The 22,761-nt window shown below is 36.9% G+C and overlaps 1 protein-coding gene across 15 annotated transcripts in view; it reads right to left on the bottom strand.

Annotated features, from left to right (window-relative positions):
* PDS5A (PDS5 cohesin associated factor A) overlaps positions 1-22,761 on the bottom strand; it is a 114,653-nt gene that overhangs the window by 15,813 nt on the left and 76,079 nt on the right. For 5 of the 15 annotated variants that reach the window (XM_059673033.1, XM_059673041.1, XM_059673037.1 and 2 more), the window contains 10 exons: positions 20,714-20,874; positions 17,604-17,727; positions 16,674-16,832; positions 12,106-12,174; positions 10,776-10,912; positions 6,266-6,389; positions 5,918-6,122; positions 4,608-4,722; positions 1,709-1,841; positions 1,084-1,203 (listed from right to left, as the gene is read on the bottom strand). In XM_059673033.1, coding sequence (XP_059529016.1) covers positions 1,084-1,203; positions 1,709-1,841; positions 4,608-4,722; positions 5,918-6,122; positions 6,266-6,389; positions 10,776-10,912; positions 12,106-12,174; positions 16,674-16,832; positions 17,604-17,727; positions 20,714-20,874 — 1,347 coding nt within the window. Of the gene's footprint in view, positions 1-1,083; positions 1,204-1,708; positions 1,842-4,607; positions 4,723-5,917; positions 6,123-6,265; positions 6,390-10,775; positions 10,949-12,105; positions 12,175-16,673; positions 16,833-17,603; positions 17,728-20,713; positions 20,875-22,761 lie in introns of those variants that run through there. The other 10 variants (XR_009449684.1, XR_009449686.1, XR_009449685.1 and 7 more) reach the window with 10 other exon arrangements.

Below are 22,761 nucleotides of genomic sequence, written 5' to 3'. Positions count from 1 at the left end.
AGTTACCTACAAGGGAGTACCCATACGACTGTCAGCGGATTTCTCAACAGAAGCTTTGCGGGCCAGAAGGGAGTGGCAAGAAATATTCAAAGTGATGAATGCCAAGAACCTACAACCAAGATTACTTTATCCAGCAAAGCTATCATTCAGAATTGAAGGTCAGATAAAGAGCTTCACGGATAAGAAAAAGCTAAAGGAGTTCATCACCACTAAACCAGTATTATATGAAACGCTGAAAGGTATCCTTTAAGAATAGGAAGAAGAAGAAAAAGGTACAGATACAAATTATGAACAACAAATACATATCTATCAACAAGTGAATCTAAAAATCAAGTGAATAAATAATCTGGTGAACAGAATAAACTGATTATAATCGAATCAGGGGCATAGAAAGGGAGTGGACTGACTATTCTTGGGGGGAAAAGGGTGTGGGGGATGCAGGAAGAGACTGAACAAAAATTGTGCACCTATGGATGAGGACAGTGGGGGGGGGGGAGGTTGGAGGGGGGGTGGGAAACAGATGGAGGGGAGCTATGGAGAGAAAAAAAGGAGCAACTGTAATAATCTGAACAATAAAGATTTAATTAAAAAAAATAAAATAAAGGGCACATGACGGTTGCGGGCTTGATTCCTATAGGGGGCGTGCAGAAGGCAGCCGATCAATGATTTTCTCTCATCATTGATGTTTCTATCTCTCCCTCACACTTCCTCTCTGAAATCAATAAAAATGTATTTTAAAAAGTGGTTGATTAGAATCCAGGTTTATCAATTATCAAGACCAGTACCATTAATTCTAACTCTTTATTTCATACATATGCAGTATGTGGCAAACATTACATACTAGAAACATCCAGAAAGCTCACTTAAGAACACCACCACTGAGCAGGATTTGTACTCTCCCACCCTGTAAGGTGAGAATGATACTGTTCAGGGCTCTGGAAGACAAGCCTCCATTTCTTCATAAACCCACAGAGGTATTTTTTACTCTATAGTCAAGACAATCTAATATTTGCCACTAGGGTTGATGGTAACTGAATCTTAAATCAGTTTGTGTGGTAGAAAAATGAAGGGAAAGAAAATTACCTTTTCGGGTTGTGTAAAAAATTTCATTGGAAGTACTGGATCCTTTGGTGAGTCTGCATTGCACAAAGCACTTTTACTATTTATAACACACAGAGCCACATCACATACAGTATAAAGTTTCTAGGGAGAAAAAAAAAAAGAAAGGTCATATATAGCTTTCAGTAGTGCAAAACAATTACAAGAACCAATTCTACCCAATGCATAAAATGGAATCAAAAGAAGAATGTGTGGTTATTATTTATTCCTTGAACATTCCGCATTTGTATTTAAATGTCCTCTGTTAATGCCAAGTATGCATTAACAACAGCAAACAAACCAAATCAAAGTAAACCAAAGGAAACAGAAAAAAATAAGATCTACTTGTTTGTAAATCTCACTAAAAGTTTGTCAGACAGTACATTTTTAAAATGTGTTAGTTCTCATCCCCTTGCTCTGGAGAAGTTTTAATGTCTTTTCAGAGTAATAAACAGGCCTCAAATAATAGAATTGAATAGTAACGAAACACAATAAAAACTGACTATAAGTATATATTGGTACATTCTGTAATCAATGTATTATGTAATAGCAAAAACAATGGGACAATAGTATTTTTTTCCTGTGACATCTTACGGGACCAACATCTTACTTCATTTGTCTTGGATTCATCTGGAGACTGGGCATCTTTTGTTAACTTGATGTTCTCTGCCATCTTCTTCATAAAGGCATGGCTATTGTTTTCATTCTTTGTCATTAAAACTTCAAGCATGAACCATAGGCACCTAAATGGTAAACATTATTCACCTATTACAGAGACTAAATGTAGGTGTTTTTGCTTAAATGGATTAAATATCTTCTTGGAAAGTTCTGATACTTGAATATAATAAGAGTAAAACATACAATGGGGGGGGGGAGGAGACTTATGTAATACTTTAAACAATAAAGAATTTAAATTAAAAAAATATAAAGAAAACGCTAATGAATAATAGAAATATCCTAATAATATTAAATTCAAATGGAAAATTAAATCACCAAAATATTAAAGACAGCTAATAGTGAGAAAATATGAGTTTCATGAGGCACATAAAGACTCATTCTAGCTCAGCCAGCATGGCTCAGTGGTAGAGCATTGACCTATGAACCAGGAGGTCACAGTCTGATTCCCGGTCAGGGCATATGCCTCACAGTGTGGGATGAGCAGGAGGCAGCCAATCAACGAATGGTTCTCTCTCATCACTGAAGTTTCTATTTCTCTCCCTCTCCCTTTTTCTTGAGGTGGGAGGGGGGGAAAACTCATTCTAACCCTGACTGGTGTGGCTCAAATGGTTAGTGTTGTCCTGTATTCTGAAAGGTCTTGGGTTTGATTCCCAGTCATGGGACACACCTAAGTTTTGGCTTCCATCCTCGGTCAGGGTGCCTATGGGAGGCAACTGATATATCTCTCTCACATTGATGTTTCTCTCTCCCTCCCCCTCTCTAAAACCAATAAACATATCCTCAGGCGAGGATTAAAAAAACAAAGAGTAGCCCTAACCAGTTTGGCTCAGCGGATAGGGCGTCGGCCTTCGGATTCAAGGGTCCCAGGTTCGATTCCAGTCAAGGGCATGTACCTTGGTTGTGGGCACATCCCCAGTAGGGGGCGTGCAAGAGGCAGCTAATCAATGTTTCTCTCTCATCAATGTTTCTAACTCTCTATCCCTCTCCCTCCCTCTCTGTAAAAAAAAAAAAAAAAATCAATAAAACATATATTAAAAAACAAACAAAAAAGCAAAACCCACATACACACAAAGAGTACAAAGCAAAAGCCAGCAATGGAAAAGAAAGTAAGTATCGCTTTCAAGTTTCTTGGAGGCCATTTGTAGACAGTCCTAGGCCATCTCTCACTCTTTCACCCTTCATCACATACCAAATTCCGGTTTACATAAAGAATACTCTTGGAACCAGTGTTTTGTGATCGTTTACTTGCCTGTCTTTCCTCTAGAGACCAATATGTACCTGGTGTAACAAATCCCATTTGTATTACCCCAGTTTTGCCACAGAGTATTTTGCATGTTCACGCATATTCTCAGGCATTATCTTTTGAGGTTGAAAATAAAGATCGTTTAAAGCAGAGAAATTTTTACTTCATGGCTTTCTTTCTAAGTTGTCAAACTAAGTAATTGAAGTATGTATTAATATAAACAGCAAAAATAACAAAACATAAAACTATAAAAGGCACATAAAGGACCAACCAGATTGAGTTAGCTGGAAAACTTATTTACATGAAAAACTTAATTTGCTGACAGTAGAATAAATGTACTATGCATTGCCCTTGGTTTGGCTCAAGAAGGATCTTTGAGGAAACTGCATTTTTCTTATGGGGTCAGCAGTATGGCTCAATTAGAACACTTCGCTCAAATGTCAGTGAATAAAGAATTATTCTAGCTTTGCCAGGGACCCTCTATATCAGGGGTGGGCAACCTTTTTGTGAGTGTGCCAAAACCAGCAAAATCTCTGCAAAAATTCTGTCAAAGTATGGCATTCAAAGGAGGAAGCTTCATTTCCTGGAATGTTCTTCTATAAAATACTGTGTGTGAGGTTGGGGGAGGGGGAAGATATTACTCTGAAGTATACTTTAATAGGTGAAAATAGGTGCAAAATAATTACAAGAACCAATTTTTGCTTAAATGGATTAAGTATCTTCTTGGAAAGTTCTGATACTTGAGTATAATAAGAGTAAAATATACAATGGGGAGGGAGGAAGGAGACTTATGTAATACTTTAAACAATAAAGAATTTAAATTAAAAAATATAAAGAAAACCCTAATGATTAATAGAAATATCCTAATATTAAATTCAAATGGAAAATTAAATCACCAAAATATTAAAGACAGCTAATAATGAGAAAATATGAGTTTCATGAGGCACATAAAGACTCATTCTAGCTCAGCCAGCGTGGCTCAGTGGTGGAGCCACTAGGCACCAAAGTTCATTTATTTTATTCATGAAGATATACTATAGCCTCACTAGCACTATCTCAATATGCCTAGTTTGTAAAAATTGTAAAATTTTTTACAATTTTTTTTAGTAAACTGTCTTATTTCTTTATTAAATATATATTTAAATTGGTTCTTGTAATTATTTTGCACCTTTAATCCTTAAAGTAGGAAATAAAGGATTAAAAGACTAATTAAAAGATTCTTTTATTAGAATAAAAGTGTTTTTTTTTCTAATGGGAATAGTAAGAGAAAAAATTGAGCATTTTTTTTAGTAAATTGTTTTATTTATTTATTAAATATATATTTTATTGATTTTTTTTGCAGAGAGGGAGAGAGAGGGATAGAGAGTTAGAAACATCGATGAGAGAGAAATATCGATTCAGCTGCCTCCTGCACACTCCCTATTGAGTATGTGCCCACAACCAAGGTACATGCCCTTGACCGGAATTGAATCTGGGACCCTTGAGTCCGCAGGCCGACGCTTTATCCACTGAGCCAAACCGGTTAGGGCTAAGCATTTTTTAAAAAGTAAAATAATTTTAAGAATTAATGAAAATCAACATGACTTACTCTTTAATATCACGAAGCTGATCAACATCTTGTGATCTTGTAAAATCTGGATCATGGGCTAGCAGATGAATCATGTATGGAACTACGTATTCAGGCAACAGTGATAATAATTTCTCTAAAATGAAAACATTATTATTAACAACAGTAATGGTAGCTTTTATACCCCCCTCAGTAATTCTACATTAAAGGCAACATAAAACCCAAAACTAAAATATTTTATTTCTATTTTAAAGGTTATAAAACCAAAAGAATAAATTAGATGATATAGAGCAGGGGTGGGCAACCCCTGGCACGTGTGCCAAACATGGCACGCCAGTAACTCTTGCTGGCACGCAAAACCCTCTCTTATAATCTTCCATTTACAATTTTTTTCTTAATATCGACTTTTTTATTTTTCAGATAAATTCAGTGTAGGTGCATCTTAGATAAATAAATAATTTTACATAACAAGTTATCTTAAAGACCATAGACATCATGGATTGACGAGAGAGGGGAAGAGCAATTTCTATGCCTCTGCCTTAACTCTCCCTGCCTTCCTAGATCCAACCAGTGTTTTGGTTTCATCCACATACGCTTGTGAATCTTTGCTCTCAGTGATGAATTTTGTTAAGTCTCGTTATAGGAGTAGCCTGATGGATGAAAGTAGTAGCTCGTGCATCTCTCTGAAGGCCATGAAATATAAACCTGATGTAAAATCTCTATCAGTGATGCAGCAGCAAAAGTCCCACTGATAATATCAAACAAAGTCATAAAGTTTTCTGCCGGACTATCAGTGTACATGTATACATTAAAAAACAAATGTATTTTTCATCATCATATACTGTGTTTTTGTCGCTCAAATGAATTTTATTATTTCTTCAAGGTTCTTCACATACGTACACCTTAAAAGATATCAAGCAGGCGTAACATGTTCTCAAAAAATTAGGGCTGGCACGCAGAAGAATTTTGAGTCAGAGATTTTGCTGGTTTTGGCACGCACTCACAGAAAGGTTGCCCACCCCTGATATAGAGGGTCCCTGGCAAAGCTAGAATAATTCTTTACTCACTGACACTGACATTTGAGCCAAGTGTTCTAACTGAGCCATACTGCTGACCCCATAAGAAAAATGCAGTTTCCTCAAACAGTATCATGCACTATAGAGGACTCAGAAACCAGAACTTTAGTTTGTAGGTACATCAGAATTGCAAAGAGAGCATTCTATAAAAATCCCAGTGTTATTATAAATTACAATAGAAATATATAAACTACTCCCCCCAATGACATATTGACAGGATATGCTTGCACACTAGAAACTTTCCTGGTGACTTACCAGTAGCCATGGGGTTCTGCTTAATGTACTCCCTGCGTATACTGATATTCTTTAGTAAACACTGTCGTGCATGTGCTCTTCTCTCCTTCACAGGATCTTTGGCACATAAGGCAAAAATCGCCATATACTCCAATGGAAGAAGTAACTTCACAAGGGCCTTATGCAGTTTCTGAGCAAATATCTGCCTTACTTGGTAGCACTCATCCTACAGTACAAAACCAAAAATACTTAAATATAATCTCTTTTATACACATATCCACACAGTAAATGGATCTATAGCCATAGAATACTTTCTATGTACTTAACTTTGAAGGCTAAGTAACTGACAAAAATAAGATGGTTACTTACATTAATAACAAGTGCACAGAGCTGAAACTGTTCTGGGGTTATAATTTCATGGTAACAAGGTTCCTGAGCAAGCTTCATTATGGCACTACCAGCAGCTAATCGCAAGCGAGACATATCAGATTTACTATAAACAAAAAAGAAATAAACATTTCCTATAACCATTATCATTCATAAAAATACTTTGAACCCTTTTTTGAGTATTAAGTATCCAGCACAATTTATGCTTAAAATGACAATGTACAAATATGGAAAAGCTACTTTGAGTCCTTGAACTCAATATAGATAAAAAGGCTCGAATCATTGTGACTATGTGATAATATATTCATGTGCTTTCATTTTTAGTTATGGTCTAGCTTAGATCCTCCACACAGCCAATAAACTCTGCTCACGATCACAACCACACTAACTGCAGCTCTCAGAAGAACATTAGGAACTATGCTTCTCATTTTAAGAGGAATACAGGTTCATTGTAGAAAATCTGATATAAAAAAACACCAAATTAAAATTACCTATTATTTAAAACATATTTCCAACAATTTTTAAATGCACATGCTTGTATACACACGTTTAATAGAATTCTATCTTAAGCCTATTGTCTGATGAAATGAATGGCTAGAAATTAGGAAATGATTTGTACCAGAAAAGGGCAGGTATTAGACAAATATCTAAAAGGAAAGGATACCACCCTTACCGGCATGGCTCAGAGGTTAGAACATTGGCCTGAGCACTGAAGGGTCGAGGGTCTGATTCCCGGTCATGGGCACGTACCTGGGTTTGCAGGTTTGATCCCTGGCCGGTCAGGTGCATGTGAGAGGCAACTAATCGATGTGTCTCTTTCACATCGATGTTTCTCTCTCTTTTTCCCTCAGTCCCTTTCACTTTCTCTAAAAATCACTGGGCCCTAGACAGTCTGGCTCAGTGGATAGAGCGTCGGGCCTGGGGACTGACGGGTCCCAGGTTTGATTCTGGTCAAGGGCACATGCCTGGGTTGCAGGCTAGATCCCCAGTAGGGGATGTGCAGGAGATAGCCGATCAATGATCCTCTCTCATCATTGATGTTTCTGTCTCTCTCCCCCTCTCACTTCCTCTCTGAAATTAAAAAAAAAATAAAATAAATCATTGGAAAAAAAATCTTCGGGTGAGGATTAACAACAAAATTTAAAGGAAAGGATATGGAGATGAGAACCAGTCTATTTTGGGTACCAATCTCCGAGGAGACTTTCTTTTGCACCATCTGTTTTTAAAGGGAAACTGGGAGGTCCATGCACTCTCACCCAGTGGACCTTTTATCACCTAAATCAGGGGTGGTGAACGTCTGGCCTACAGGCCGTATACGGCCTGCAAAATCATTTGGTCTGGCCCTGCCAAGGTATTAGGTGTGAGTTCATGAAATGTTTGACCAAATATAGCAGGCTATTTTTTTTTTAAATATGTTTTATTGATTTTTTTTACAGAGAGGAAGGGAGAGGGATACAGAGTTAGAAACATTGATGAGAGAGAAACATCAATTCAGCTGCCTCTTGCACGCCCCCTACTGGGGATGTGCCCGCAACCCAGGTACATGCCCTTGACCACAGTCCAGGGGCCGATGCTCTATCCACTGAGCCAAACTGTTTAGGGCAGCAGGCTAATTTTTCAATTGATAATTTTGTATTGCTTGTGAATGATGCTATAAATATCTAAATGGCCCTTGGCAGAAAAAAGGTTCCCTACTCCCGATCCTAAATAGTAAAAAGTGACACTGAATGGGATGAAAGGACTATCTTCTCACTTCAACTTCTATGCGAAACATAGCATGGCTTTGAAGACTATAGGAAATGTGAAAATCTGGTCAGAATTCATAAGGGACTATTCTTTAGCATAGCAGTCGCCAACCTTCTGGACCTCACAGACCATCAGTTGGCGACCGCTGGTTTAGCATACAAGAAGAGAAAGCATGGCACTCTTGGGTAACAGGACTGTCAAAGTGAGCACTGGTAACAATGAGGGACCCTTAACTGGCTTCTGAGGCAGCAAGAGAAACACTTCACAGGCTTGATCTCATTTAATTTTCATTCCATAAGATGAGGAAATTGAGGCTTAGAAAAGTGATTTAAGTTCACAGTTAGTAAACAGATTATATAATTGTATTAAGTTTCTGATTCTACAGCCCAAGTTATACCATAGGTATGTAATATCAAATTATAATCTACCTAATAGTGCATGATATGTGTTCTATAATTAACCACTCCCTTATTTTTTTGTGATAATAAAAAATGGTGGAAAGAGCATGATTCCTTTACTATTTCATGAGCGTAAAAAGAGTCTACGCTCATAAGAATCTAGACAAAAAATGACAAACTGTCCTGACAAGACTGTGCCAATATATATTTACTGGAATAATGAGGGAATCCATTTCCCTGATCCCATGGAACTACTGCTTTAAAAATATATAGATAGCCCTAACTGGTTTGGCTCAGTGGATAGAGCGTCGGCCTGTGAACTGAGGGGTCCCAGGTTCGATTCCAGTCAAGGGCATGTACCTTGGTTGTGGGCACATCCCCAGTGGGGGAGTGTGCAGGAGGCAGCTGAATCGATGTTTCTCTCTCATCGATGTTTCTAACTCTCTATCCCTCTCCCTTCCTCTCTCTCTAAAAAAAAAAAAAATCAATAAAATATATTTTAAAAAATAAAATAAATATATATATTTTTGCCCAGCTGGCATGGCTCAGCAGTTGAGCGTTGACCTATAGGTCACGGTTTGATTTGGGACAGGGCACAGCCAGGGTTGCAGGCTTGATCCCCAGTAGGGGGCATGTAGGAGGTAGCTAATCAATGATTCTCTCTCATATTGATGTTTCTATCTTTCTCTCCCTCTCTGAAATCAATAAAATAGAAATTAAAACAAATATATAAAATATATACTTTTGCTGATCTAATAGACAAGATGCATCACTTAGGTTTAAATCGTATTTAGTGATGTTAAACATTTTTAAAAAAACATTTTTATTGATTTCAGAGAGGAAGGGAGAGGGAGAGAGAGAGACAAAAACATCGATGATGAGAGAGAATCATTGATCGGCTGCCTTCTGCACACCCCCTATTGGGGATCAAGCCCGAAACCCAGGCATGTACCCTTGACTGGAATCGAACCCGGAACCCTCCAGTCCACAGGCTGAGGCTCTATCCACTGAGCCAAATTGGCTAGGGCATGTTAGACATTTTTAAAGGTAAACTGATACATAGTCTTCTGGGGATCCTGCCTATTTATCATTGATTTGTAAAAGCTCCTTTTATTAAGCCTTTTCCATGCACTATACATAGTTTCCCTAAATTTAAAACTTATTATTCCTAACTCAGCTCTAATCTTCAATCTGTTCATACAAAGCTGCCCTTGGCTTATTCTATGATAAAAGTAATTTTTCATGATTTTCTTCAGTTTATCAAAACATTCAGCATCTCTACTGTAAAGGCTCATTTCCTATCTCTTCCACCAGAATGCATATTCCTTGGAGGGAGAGATTTTTGTATGTTTAAAAAGCATAGCAGTACCTGTTATGAGAGTGCTCAATAAATACTCTATGAATAAATGAATAATAAAATCTGTCCTCTAACACCAGCTATAAAGTAGGATGCATCACCAGTAGAATTCTTTAGTTATTTCTGTTAGTGCTTTCAAAATCTAGTATATCAAGAATTTGAAATAAGCTAGGATCATAAAAACTTGTGGGTTTTATTTTCATCTTAGAAAGAACAGAAAGTAGAGATGGTAATTTCACAGATTTGAAAAGCAAAAATGTGTAGAAATGAAAACATTTATTTTGCATTTGCAGGACCTTGTAGTCTTCTGCAATCCACTAGACAGTGGTCGGCAAACTGCGGCTTGCGAGCCACATGGGGCTCTTTGGCCCCTTGAGTGTGGCTCTTCCACAAAATATCGACTTCTGTGCATGGGCCACAAGTTTCAATCGCACTGTACGTGCGCGCCCGCATGTGGTATTTTGTGGAAGAGCCACACTCAAGGGGCCAAAGAGCCCCATGTGGCTCGTGAGCCGCAGTTTGCCGACCACTGCACTAGGAGGCTGCAAGCCGTCTTTTTTTGGAACCTACACTAAAATTTTTATTCCTTTCATGTTACCAAGTCACTCCACTTTTTTAATCACTATACTATACAAGGTAAGTTCCTTAAAGGAAAGAACGGAATCTTACCTGTTTTTGCTGCAACGTTTTTCATAGTGTTTTGTTTGCAAAGAGTAGTATTCAACAGATAATTGATGTTGAAACAAATGCTGATGCTAACTGTAACATTACTACAGTGATAATGACTAAAAATGTATTGGGAAGAGTTTAGTTTTTAGGAGTGAAGAAAAATATAGCATCACTATTGAGATGTAAAACCCAAGTGAGTACATGAAAACTGATTCCAAAGTACATGGCGCAATTACAATATTCAATATTAATTAAGTAAATAATTCCTATGTAAGCTCTACCAACATTGAGCTAAAAAAATTAAAAACGAAAAAAATCTCACCTGATCCTCTTCTGCTCTGTCAGGTCACCCTCACTAACCAACATCGCTGATAATAACCGAAGAGTTGAATTGGCAGATTTAGACTGGTTGTTTTTCATACCCAACAGCCACCTTACCAGAAGTTTAATTGCCTGTACCTATAAAATATTAACATGCTAAAAAAAGAAAGCAACCTAAAATACCATTTAATGGAAGATTAATTTAGTTAATTAGATAAGTGAAAATACTTAATTGCCAGCAGACATGTTTTATTAAACAAGTCTGCAGAATAATAACAATAACAATAAGGACTAATATTTATTCCATTTAATCTGCCACCAGGCACTTTTCCTAGGGCTGTAAATGTATTAACTTATTTAATCTCCAAGCAACTTTATGAGGGAAGTATTATTTCCACAATAAAGACAACTGGGACATTATCATGACAGATAACTTGCCCAAGGTGTAGCTCCTGAACTCATGCCTTTCACACTCTAACACTTGCCCAGTGTTTTTAAAGTATGTGAAAATATATTGTTTAAAATAACTATTTAAACTATGCCAATTATAGTGATTAAAAATAACTAACTATTTAGATAGACTAATATTCTTTGTAGTACTGAAAAACTATTTTGATGAAACCATCAAATCTAATTCAGTCTCATTTGACATTCTGGTGGGAAAAAAACAAACAAACAACCAACACTAGGAGAGTCCATTTGTAGTCATAATTACTTGGAAGCTTATACTCAAAAGACTGCTACCAATATATGTGAAAGCACTAGCTAAAGGATCTAGGTGTTATTTAATATATTTACTGACAACCTGGAAAAAGGAACTGATGGAATATATAATGACTCTGAAGTTACACAAGGTGAAACAGATTATCAAGGAAAGTAATAATGGAGAAGTCTTGTTTTAAATCCCAACACTACCACTTTAAAATTAGTGTTATGAGGTACAATTTACATCTACTAAAAGTTACCAATTCGATGACAGCCATCTGTTTTTGTCAAGTTAGTATTAATATGCTTATAGGTAGGTAGATAGTGGTGGTGAGGCTAGATCTGAGATCTTAATTTTGAGCATCAACATTCTGCAAACAGTCACTTGAGTAAAACAGCCTCACTGAAATGCTTTAGCAGCAGGAAGGTCTACATAAGATGCAGACATATTATCTATATATAAATAACTCAGTGAAAACTATGGTTTCTTTGAGAAACACACAACTTTTGATTTAAAAATAAAGCAACTCATTTGAAACTGATTCTTAACTATTAGGTTAAAAAAAGGTTATCTATGAATGTTTATTATTTCAACATAAAAGTTATCAAGACCTGCACAAATTTACCTTTGCTAGTACTTCTGGGGAAACCTCTTCATCTGGAGACCACAATTTTCCATTCTTCTCACCTGTTGACTATAGTCAATTGAATAAATTTAATTTTTAGAAAAAAAATTAAAGTTTTTCTCATTAAGTTTTTCATGCTGAACAATGTAGCGCTATAGGAAAGTCATCAAGAATAGCTTAGGCCCTAACCGGTTTGGCTCAGTGGATAGAGCATCGGCCTGCGGACTGAAGGGTCCCAGGTTCGATTCTGGTCAAGGGCATGTACATTGGTTGCGGGCACATACCCAGTAGGGAGTGTGCAGGAGGCAGCTGATCGATGTTTCTCTCTCATCGATGTTTCTAACTCTCTATCCCTCTCCCTTCCTCTCTGTAAAAAATTAATAAAATATATTAAAAAAAAAAAAAAAAGAATAGCTTAGAAAAGAACAAAGTTGAAGAACTCAAATTTCCTTATTTTGAAGCTTACTAGAGATCTATAGTAATCAAGATAGTGTGATTGGTACTGACATAAATACAGGCATTTAGACCAATGAAATGAAAGAGAAACCAGAAAACCCTCATATATATATATGTTTAACTGATTTTTTAAGGGTGTTAAGATCAATTATTAAAGAAAGAAGAGTCTCTTCAACAAATGGCACTAGATATCCACAGGCAAAAGAATAAAGGGTAACTTACCATATATCATATAAAAATGAACTTGAAATAGATCAAAAGATCTAATTTAAGAGTTAGAAAACTATAAAACTCTCAAGAAGATATAGAGGGAAATCTTTATGATCTTGGATTTAGCAAATACCTGACAAAGGTTTAATATTCAGATTATATAAAGAATTCTTACAACTCAACCACGAAGACAAACAACTCAATTAAAGGTAGGCAAAGGATTTTGACTATCCAAAGAAAATATATAAATGGCCAACAAGCACATGAAAAAAAATCCTCATCATCATTAGTCTTTAGGGAAACATAAATCAAAACCACAAGATAATGCTTCTTGTATAGCTATTATAAAAAAACACCCAGAAAAGAATAGTGTTGCAAAGATGTATTGGAACTGGAAGCCTTGTGCATTGCTGGTGGGAATATAGAGCTGCTGTGGGAAACAGGTGATCCCTCAAAAAGTTTAACATAGAATGACTATATGACTCAGGAATTCCACTCCTAGGTATATACCCCAAAGATCTGAAAACAGGGACTCAAATGTTCATATCAGCATTATTCATATAATCAAAAGGTAAAAAAATCCAAGTGTTTATCAACAGATGAATAAACAATATGTAGGCTACACACACAATGGATTATTATTCTAGCATAAAATGAAGTTCTGACACATACTACAATATAGTATTGTATACTTGAAAGCATTATACTCAATGAAATAAGCCAGACACAAAAGGACAAATACTGTATGATAAGAGGTATGTAGAAAAGGCAAATTGATAGAGCCAGCAAGTAGAACAGAGTTTACCAGGGGTTGGAAGCAATGGGAAGTCATTGGTTAGTGAATACAGTTTCCATCTGAGATGATAAGTTCTGGAAGTATATAGTAGTGATGGTTACACAACAATGTGGGTGCATATTTTAGCTGGTAGTTTGGGCCATTTCGGAAGAGTTACTTGGATTTCCTGAGTATCTCCCATGTACTGGTATACAAGAGGTATATATATGTTATTAAACTTGTTTTTTTTTTAAAATGAATCAAAACAAAAAAATCCAACAAAAAGAATAAGAATGTGGTTGAATATAGCATAAACTGTACACTTAATGGTAAAAATGGCAAAATTTATTTTATGTATATATTATCACACAAAAAAGAGTCATTTTAAATTAGGATCCATTAACAATTAAGTCATCATCTAAGAGGTGCCTTAAATTTCACATTTGTTGCCAGCCACATCTAGCAACAGTTCGAAAAACAGCACAAAAATGTGGAATAGGAATGAGACTTTGGCCATGCTCTTCCATCCTTGTCTATTACATCCAAATGGGGGAAGGGAAAAAAAAAGAGTGTACTGCCAAGTATCTTTCTATCTAAGCTCAGATACTTCAAAATGCTAGTCAAATACAATTCCACTTAGATTTTTAACAATGCGTGATAAAACAAAATTCTGGCATTCAAATAAATTGTCCTTTGACTTATATTTTTTACATCATAATTTATCCATCTCATGTTCTCATTTTTTTCTTTCTTTTTAAAAAAATTATTAAGGAAGGGAGAGGGAGAGAGAGATAGAGATAGAAACATCAATGATGACAGAGAACCATTGATCAGCTCCCTCCTGCACGCCACCCACTGGGGGTAGGGTCCACAACATGGGTGTGTGGCCTTTGACCAGAATCGAGCCTGGGACCCTTCAGTCCTCCGGCCGATGCTCTATCTGCTGAGCCAAACCAGCTAGGGCTCATTTTTCTTTCTTAAATGTTAATATCTAGTAATAGCTAAACGGAAGTCAGAATGTCATTAGGAAACTAAGTAAATAAATAAGGAGGGAAAGCATACAATAATTTTAAAAAAATTGGAGAGAACCAAGATGGCGGCATAGGTTAACGCCGGAGTTTGCTGCTTTGAACAACTACTTCAAAAGTGAAAATAAAAGACGGAACGGACATCACGCAGAACCACAGGAAAGCTGGCTGAGTGGAAGTCCTACAACTAGGAGGAAAGAGAAACGCACATGGACACTCAGAGGAGGCGCAGTGCTGAAGTCAAATTCTGAGGTGTGGAGTGCGCGGAGCGGGCTGGCGGCGGAGGGCGTGGTTGGCGTTTTCAATCGGGAGGGAGTCGCAGACTCTGAGCTCCAGATCCGGGCGAGTCTTTAGGGACCCAGACTCAAACGGGAGAAGCGGGACTGTCTGGCTTTGGTCAGAGCGAGTGCAGCTTTCTCTCCGAGTTTTGCAGCGGGTGCTGGAACTCAGAGAGGCAGAGCCCCTGGGGACAGGACTGAGAGCCGCCATAACTGCTCTCTCCGGCCCACCCTGTTGATCCTGTGCGACCCGCCCCGCCCAAGCCCTGCACGGAGGCATTTGCCGGATAGCCTCAGGCAAAGGCTAGATTAGCACCTCCCTAGAGGACAGAAGTTCTCTCACTGCTGAGACAGCTGATTCTCATAGCCACTTGGCCTGGAGGTCAAACCCTCCCTGGAATTAGCTACAACAATCAAGATTTAACTATAAGACTGCGAACAAAGACCACTAGGGGGTGCACCAAGGAAGCATAACAAAATGCGGAGACAAAGAAACAGGACAAAATTGTCAATGGAAGATATAGAGTTCAGAACCACACTTTTAAGGTCTCTCAAGAACTGTTTAGAAGCTGCCGATAAACTTAATGAGATCTACACGAAAACTAATAAGACCCTCGATCTTATATTGGGGAACCAACTAGAAATTAAGCATACACGGACTGAAATAACAAATATTATACAGACGCCTGACAGCAGACCAGAGGAGCGCAAGAATCAAGTCAATGATTTGAAATGCGAGGAAGCAAAAAACATCCAACCGGAAAAGCAAAATGAAAAAAGAATCCAAAAATGCGAGGATAGTGTAAGGAGCCTCTGGGACAGCTTCAAGCGCGCCAACATCAGAATTATAGGGGTGCCAGAAGATGAGCGAGACCAAGATATTGAAAACCTATTTGAAGAAATAATGACAGAAAACTTCCCCCACCTGGTGAAAGAAATGGACTTACAGGTCCAAGAAGCGCGGAGAACCCCAAACAAAAGGAATCCAAAGAGGACCACACCAAGACACATCATAATTAAAATGCCAAGAGCAAAAGATAAAGAGAGAATCTTAAAAACAGCAAGAGAAAGAAACTCAGTTACCTACAAGAGAATACCCATACGACTGTCAGCTGATTTCTCAACAGAAATTTTGCAGGCCAGAAGGGAGTGGCAAGAAATATTCAAAGTGATGAATACCAAGAACCTACAACCAAGATTACTTTATCCAGCAAAGCTATCATTCAGAATTGAAGGTCAGATAAAGAGCTTCACAGATAAGGAAAAGCTAAAGGAGTTCATCACCACCAAACCAGGATTATATGAAATGCTGAAAGGTATCCTTTAAGAAGAGGAAGAGGAAGAAAAAGGTAAAGATACAAATTATGAACAACAAATATGCATCTATCAACAAGTGAATCTAAGAATCAAGTGAATAAATAATCTGATGAACAGAATGAACTGTTGATTATAATAGAATCAGGGACATAGAAAGGGAATGGACTGACTATTCTTGGGGGGGAAAGGGGTGTGGGAGATGTGGGAAGAGACTGGACAAAAATCGTGCACCTATGGATGAGGACAGTGGGTGGGGAGTGAGGGCGGAGGGTGGGGCGGGAACTGGGAGGAGGGGAGTTATGGGGGGGAAAAAAAGAGGAACAAATGTAATAATCTGAACAATAAAGATTTAATTAAAAAAAAAACAAAAAAACAAAAAACAAAAACAAAACAAAACAAAAATTTTTAAAAAATTATATATAAAGAAGCAGAAATGTGATAACGATGTAAATAGATAATAGTCTTAATCTCATGATTCTAAATTCAATTAAATGAGAAACTTACCCTGTCATTCATTAGCAGATCTTTCACAATAAAATTTGCTACTACAGATTTCATTGGAGAAGCAAATTGATCTGGTGCTAACATAGAAATGTGGCCCAATGAAACTAATGGAGTTATAAGTTGTTCTGGTACATCAGCATTCAGACTTCTACTGAGTGGCTATAAAAATAAAACAGTCAAAATTACCAGTTTGTTTTGTAAACAGCTAGACATTCTACGGAAGTGTAAATGTTCCCAAATCCTCCTGAATTTATCATGCTCAAACAAATCTGTTCTAATGATATGATCAAAAGTAACTTCAGCCATATCAGACACTTGACTCTTATTTCACCTACTAAAATTTAACAAGTCTGAAGAATGCAGAAAATAGATAATAGAAAAAAAATAAAGCCCAATTAAAGGTAGGAGTGAAAACAAGAACATTTCTGCATCAAATCAGCATTATTTCTTGAGCCATGTACAACAGTTTTGTTATGTTAGAGGATTTTTTATCCTGTGGGAACATTTTAAACGACCTTTCTAGTAATGGAATCAGGCCAAGAATCATACATAAGAAAAGGCCAACAGGACTGATTTTCAGGTAGGGGTATCAGGTACTTTTAACTTGGTGGTTCAAAGTCATCTAACTAATACTTTTTGAGGATTAAATGGATCACTGACCCAATTAAGTAAAATGTCCTAACAAAAACATAAAAAAAACACCCTTCCATATTTAGTATTTAAATATATAATCTGACCTAAAGGCTGGCAATATATTACTGAATAAACAGAGAGAGTCCCTGATCCTATGGAATTTATAGTCTAGGGTGGGATTAAAAAACAATAAAAAAACCCCTTAAAAACAAAAATAAAAAACCCCACAACAAACAAAAAACCTACCTTCACAGACAATAAAAATCAACATAAAGACACCCTACATATTATATATACCTCAAAAATCTGTGCAAGCTGGACTTCTTTATTTGTGAATATGGCATGTATACAGTGAACAGCCTGTTTTGCTTGGTGTGGAGTACCTCTCTTTGCTTTCTGATGTAAAATAGGAATTAAAGTCCTGTAAAAAATAATATCATAGTTAAAAAAAAACAAAAGTCCATAAACTACAGGTAGTTCTTTTGGTTACCTCCTACGTTCTCTTTCATAATTATTTGGATGTATGCTGATAGAAAAGTCTCTCTTAAAAACTATCAGATTTATAAAAAGATCTAAAGTTCCTTCTCTGTTTCCAAGTATGATTCAAGAAATACAAGTAGCAAAAGACCAAGTTTTATTAAAAAGCTGAAATTATTATACCAGTGAAAGAAAGTATGCAAGGACATAGACATATATAACACCGAGTGGCCAGATTATTATGACTGGCCAGATTATTATGACCACCAGTACTTCGTTGGACCACCTTTTGCCTTCAATACTGTGGCGATCCTTCTTGGCATAGACTCCACAAGATGTTGAAAGGTGATGCGAGGAATCTGACACCATGCCTGATGAATAGCACTGTCCAGTTCTGTGAGATTTGATGGTTGTGGAACCAGCTGCCTGATGGCTCTTTTAACTTCATCCCACAAATGCTCAATTGGATTGAGATCTGGTGATTGCGGGGGCCACCTAAGCAAGGTAAAGTCTCCCTCATGTTCTTGAAACCACTCCTGCACAATACAAGCACCGTGACATGGTGCATTGTCTTGCTGGAAGAATCCATCTCCATTGGGATACGCCATCATCATGATAGGATGAACTTGATCAGCAACTATACTTAGGTATGTTGTGCTATGCAGACGTTTATAATGATCTGGCCCTCTAGCAACTTCAGCGCAAAATTATAGCTAATTTGCCTACAAACGTCAGGTGGTCATAATAATCTGGCCACTCAGTGTATATTGGTAGAAGAGTAATAGAAACATCTAACAATGATTGAGTACTTGATGCCAATTATGATTCTAAGAATTTTTACCTGGTTTAATCCTCAAATCACTCAAAGAGGATTAATTATTGCAGTCAATAAACAGATGGAAAAAAACAGTGCACAAAAATATTATTTAAGCTTCTTAAGGTAACAGTTAGGAAATGGTAGAGTTGGGATTTGAAGATAAGCATTTCTGCTCCAAAAATCCCTATACTTAACCTCCATACTGACAATGAAGAACAAAATTAAAAAATCTTTCTATAGGACAATGTGGAAATGCATATTAGTCTTAAAGTATTAAATGTTGATGATATGGGAAACAAGTGTAATGAAGAAAGAAGCATGTTTGTATCAACTTATAAAAAATAGACAAACACATCAAGTAGATAGACAAAACATTTCATAAAAAATGTTAATAGTGACTTGCTCTTTATATTTTTTAAAGTTTGAGCTTTTTACAATGAATATATATATATAAAGTGTTTTTCTAATTAGAAAATCTATAAGGAAAAATAAAAGGAAAGATACTTGTCATAATTAAATGTAATGCAATTATCCTATTTTAGAGATCATAAGGTCAGTGGTATTAAATACAGTGCTGACAAAGGGTCCTCTTATGGTAATGGGAGGCTAGACTCAATGTCATGCACCTCAACAACAACAAAATGAGAACATAGGCTAGTCACTGTAGGTCTGATTTGATCCGAATATGCCATGTTTCTCCATGCAGGTTTGGAACAGGGATTTCCATGCCCAAAAAACCTCTTTGATAGAGTACTACTTAAGTCTTTTCTTTCACAAAATAATTTACCAGAGTAACAATTCCTGTAAATAATTCAAGTAACAAAGGAAGATGTATTGTTTCAATTTGTTGTTAAATGCATTATTAATTCTTCTTAGCCTCATGAAATGATGATACATAAGTCAACTTTAACCTTTCTCGTTGCTTTCCTAGTGTGCTATAATTCTATGATGCATCAGGGTTGTTATTTAGGTCTATAGTGTTGTGCTTCTCTGCTTTTCAGTGATTCTCTCCTTCCTTCCCCATTAGTCTTTTAGAAAAAAAGGTTTTATTTCTTGTGTCCAAAGTTAACTATTCCATCCATACCTGCTTTTTCCACTACTTCCTTTGGGATAGAATTCCTTCATGACTAAATCCTTTACCTTAAAAAAATATACAGAGATTTTCCTACTTTCAGGAAATGCATGAGAAACTTTATCCTACAGCTGATATTTGGCTCTTGCTCTATTTTCTTCAATGTTTTTTTTTCTATAATATACAAATATAAAGAGTATTATCTCTAGACTATAAACTCCTTGAGAGCAGGGACTGACTGTGGTAATTCTTTCAGATTAGCCAGTACAGCACTGACAATGAAGAAAAGGTACAATAAATATTTAATTGTTTCTCAAATTTAACCATAAGCTCACAAATTTAATACAAACTTTATGAGTCATGAGGCTTCTTGTTCTATGATTACTCTCTAAGAAAAACTGGTTTGATTTGGATATACCCCAAACTATCTGCATATACTCTGAACATGTGATTCAACAGCTATAAGCTATAATTCTTCCAAAATTTATCTCCTAAATTTTATGTCCAAATAGAGCCTCAGCACAATTCTGATCCTAAGAAACCTCTTTAAGATGCCAAAATGAACAAAATGTATGTCATTCTTATGAGAAGGGATCAAAACAATAAAAAGCACGTCTGTCAACAACCATGCAACTAAGAAATATTTTATTAAGCTCACTACTTGATTATCCCATTCTGTGGTCGGTTACGGTAGGAGCTTTTGAATTTATAACCAGTTGGAAAGAAAAAGGTGAACATACATAGGTTAGAAAAATATATTAACCACAAATTCTAAATTCTGTGATAACTCTTGATCATTAATATTACTATTTTAAAATCATATTGTAATAAACAAAGTTTCAGTTTCTTCCTCTACCTATATTCTAAAGGTAGGGGAGAAATGAGGCAGAGAAAAGATGAAACAAAGAATAGAGAGAAGTAGCTTCGAAATACAAGTTGTCTTTCCTCTCTCCTGTCTTCCTATGTGAAAGGGAAACCAAGATCCTATGGCTCCCACACTTACAAGCCTCTTGTGTTTACTACAAGAAAAAATATACTCACGATCGTATCTGGGGTAGGTCTGTTTCTATTTTGTGGCCTGTATTTCTAAAAATTTGTATAGCAGCTTCTGCTACTTTGTCATCTTCCATTCGGAGGCACTGTAACAGGGACTCATAGGTCTCTGCAGAGTGGAACGAGGTAGGATGTGTGAAAGACAGAACCTGGAGGAACAGATATAGCTTTAGAAGTACAGACAATGGTTTTAATCCATTAAAAGAAGATAACTATACATATGATTTAAAATATGGGCTTCACAAGCTGGTTACACAGAATTATGATTTATATCTAGTAGTTAGGCATGGCTAATAAGAAACTGTCAGAAATACTGTGAAGTAGATTCCTTAAGACAGCTGATATCTGGCCCTTGCCCAATTTTCTTCTTATCTGAGAGTCTATTCTGATACTGGGAATGCAGAAAATGTGGCTCCTCTTTCATAGTGTATGATGTTATGATGTAAACAAAATGCTAACCAAGAGCTTTATTTCATGGCAAAAGATACTCTACAAGGAAATATTTTAAGTGAAATCCATCACAAAAAGTTCACTCATCATAACTATAAACAAAAAAGACATTATTGATAATTTTTTAAAGAATTTTCCCATTTTTAAAATATTTTCTTTATTAATTTCAGAGAGGAAGGAAGAGGGAGAGATAGAAACATCAGTCATGAGAGAGAATCATTGATTGGCTGCCTCCTACACGTTCCCCACGGGGTATTGAGCCTGCAACCTGGGCATGTGCCATTCACCAGAATCGAACCTGGGATCCTTTAGTTCACAGGTCAACGCTCTATCCACTGAGCCAAACCGGCTAGGGCCATGGTCGGCAAACCACGGCTCGCGAGCCACATGGGACTCTTTGGCCCCTTGAGTGTGGCTCTTCCACAAAATACCACGTGCGGGCACGCACGTACAGTGCGATTGAAACTTTGTGGCCCATGCGCAGAAGTCGGTATTTTGTGGAAGTACCACACTCAAGGGGCCAAAGAGCCGCACGTGGCTCGCGAGACATGGTTTGCCGACCACTGGGCTAGGGCGATTATTGATAACTTTTAATCGTGACTACAAAAATATAATTATTCCCAATTTATTATGAACTAAGTTCCAGCCTATCCTTAAGGAATTTACAGCAAGTTAGACATAACATGTCTACAAAGTTACATGTTATGGAAACAATTTAGTTAGCATAATATTGGAAATAAGGGTTAAAGTTGAGAGCCAGGGAGATGGGGGAATGGATTATATAGTCTTCAGTAACTTATAAGACAATCATTTATTTAATGGGCAATAAAGTGGAGAGATTGTCTCATTTGGTGAGATTTACAGTGATAATAGTTAGTTATGAGGTTTTAATAACTCAGAAAAATGGAGAATCAAATTTGAAAAACCAAATCAAACAATCTATGTTCTAATGTCTCTGGTGTGTCTCTTCTCTCCTAATCTGTATGTTATCTTTGGGCATCCTCCCATGCACAGAAAGGTGTTGGTTTGACTCCTGGTTGGGCACATGCCCAGGTGTGGGTTCGATCCCTGTAGGGGGCGTGGAGGAGGCAGCTGAGTGATAGTTTGCTCTCACCTTGCTGTTTTTCTTTCTCTCCTTTCCCCTCTATCTCTAAAAAATCAACTTAAAAAAAGTTTTAAAAAATGTCTATCTTAAAGATGATTTTATTCTTAAAACTATTTAAAAAATATAACCCTATTATTAAAAGTATAATTAAAATATTTCTCATGAAGCATATCAATTCTTTCCATGATATAATATTTAAGACCATTCCAGTACAACCCTCTCTTCTTTCTTTTTTAATCCTCACCCAAGGATCTTTTTCTACTTATTTTTAGGGAGAGTGGAAGAAGAGGGAAAGAGAGAAAAACATCGATGTGAGAGAAACACACTAATTGGTTGCCTCCTGCACAAACCCCAACCAGGGCCTGGGCCAGGGAGGAGCCCTTGACCAGAATCGAACCCGGACTCTTTGGTCCACAGGCCGACACTCCCTCCACTGAGCCAAACTGGCTAGGGCACAACCCTCTTTTCTAATGTCCATTGA

The sequence above is a fragment of the Myotis daubentonii genome, chromosome 1 (genome assembly GCF_963259705.1).
Source record: "Myotis daubentonii chromosome 1, mMyoDau2.1, whole genome shotgun sequence".
In the NCBI taxonomy this organism is placed as follows: domain Eukaryota; kingdom Metazoa; phylum Chordata; class Mammalia; order Chiroptera; family Vespertilionidae; genus Myotis; species Myotis daubentonii.
Note: the sequence above shows the minus strand (reverse complement) of the source record. Positions and strands in the feature narration are given on the sequence as shown.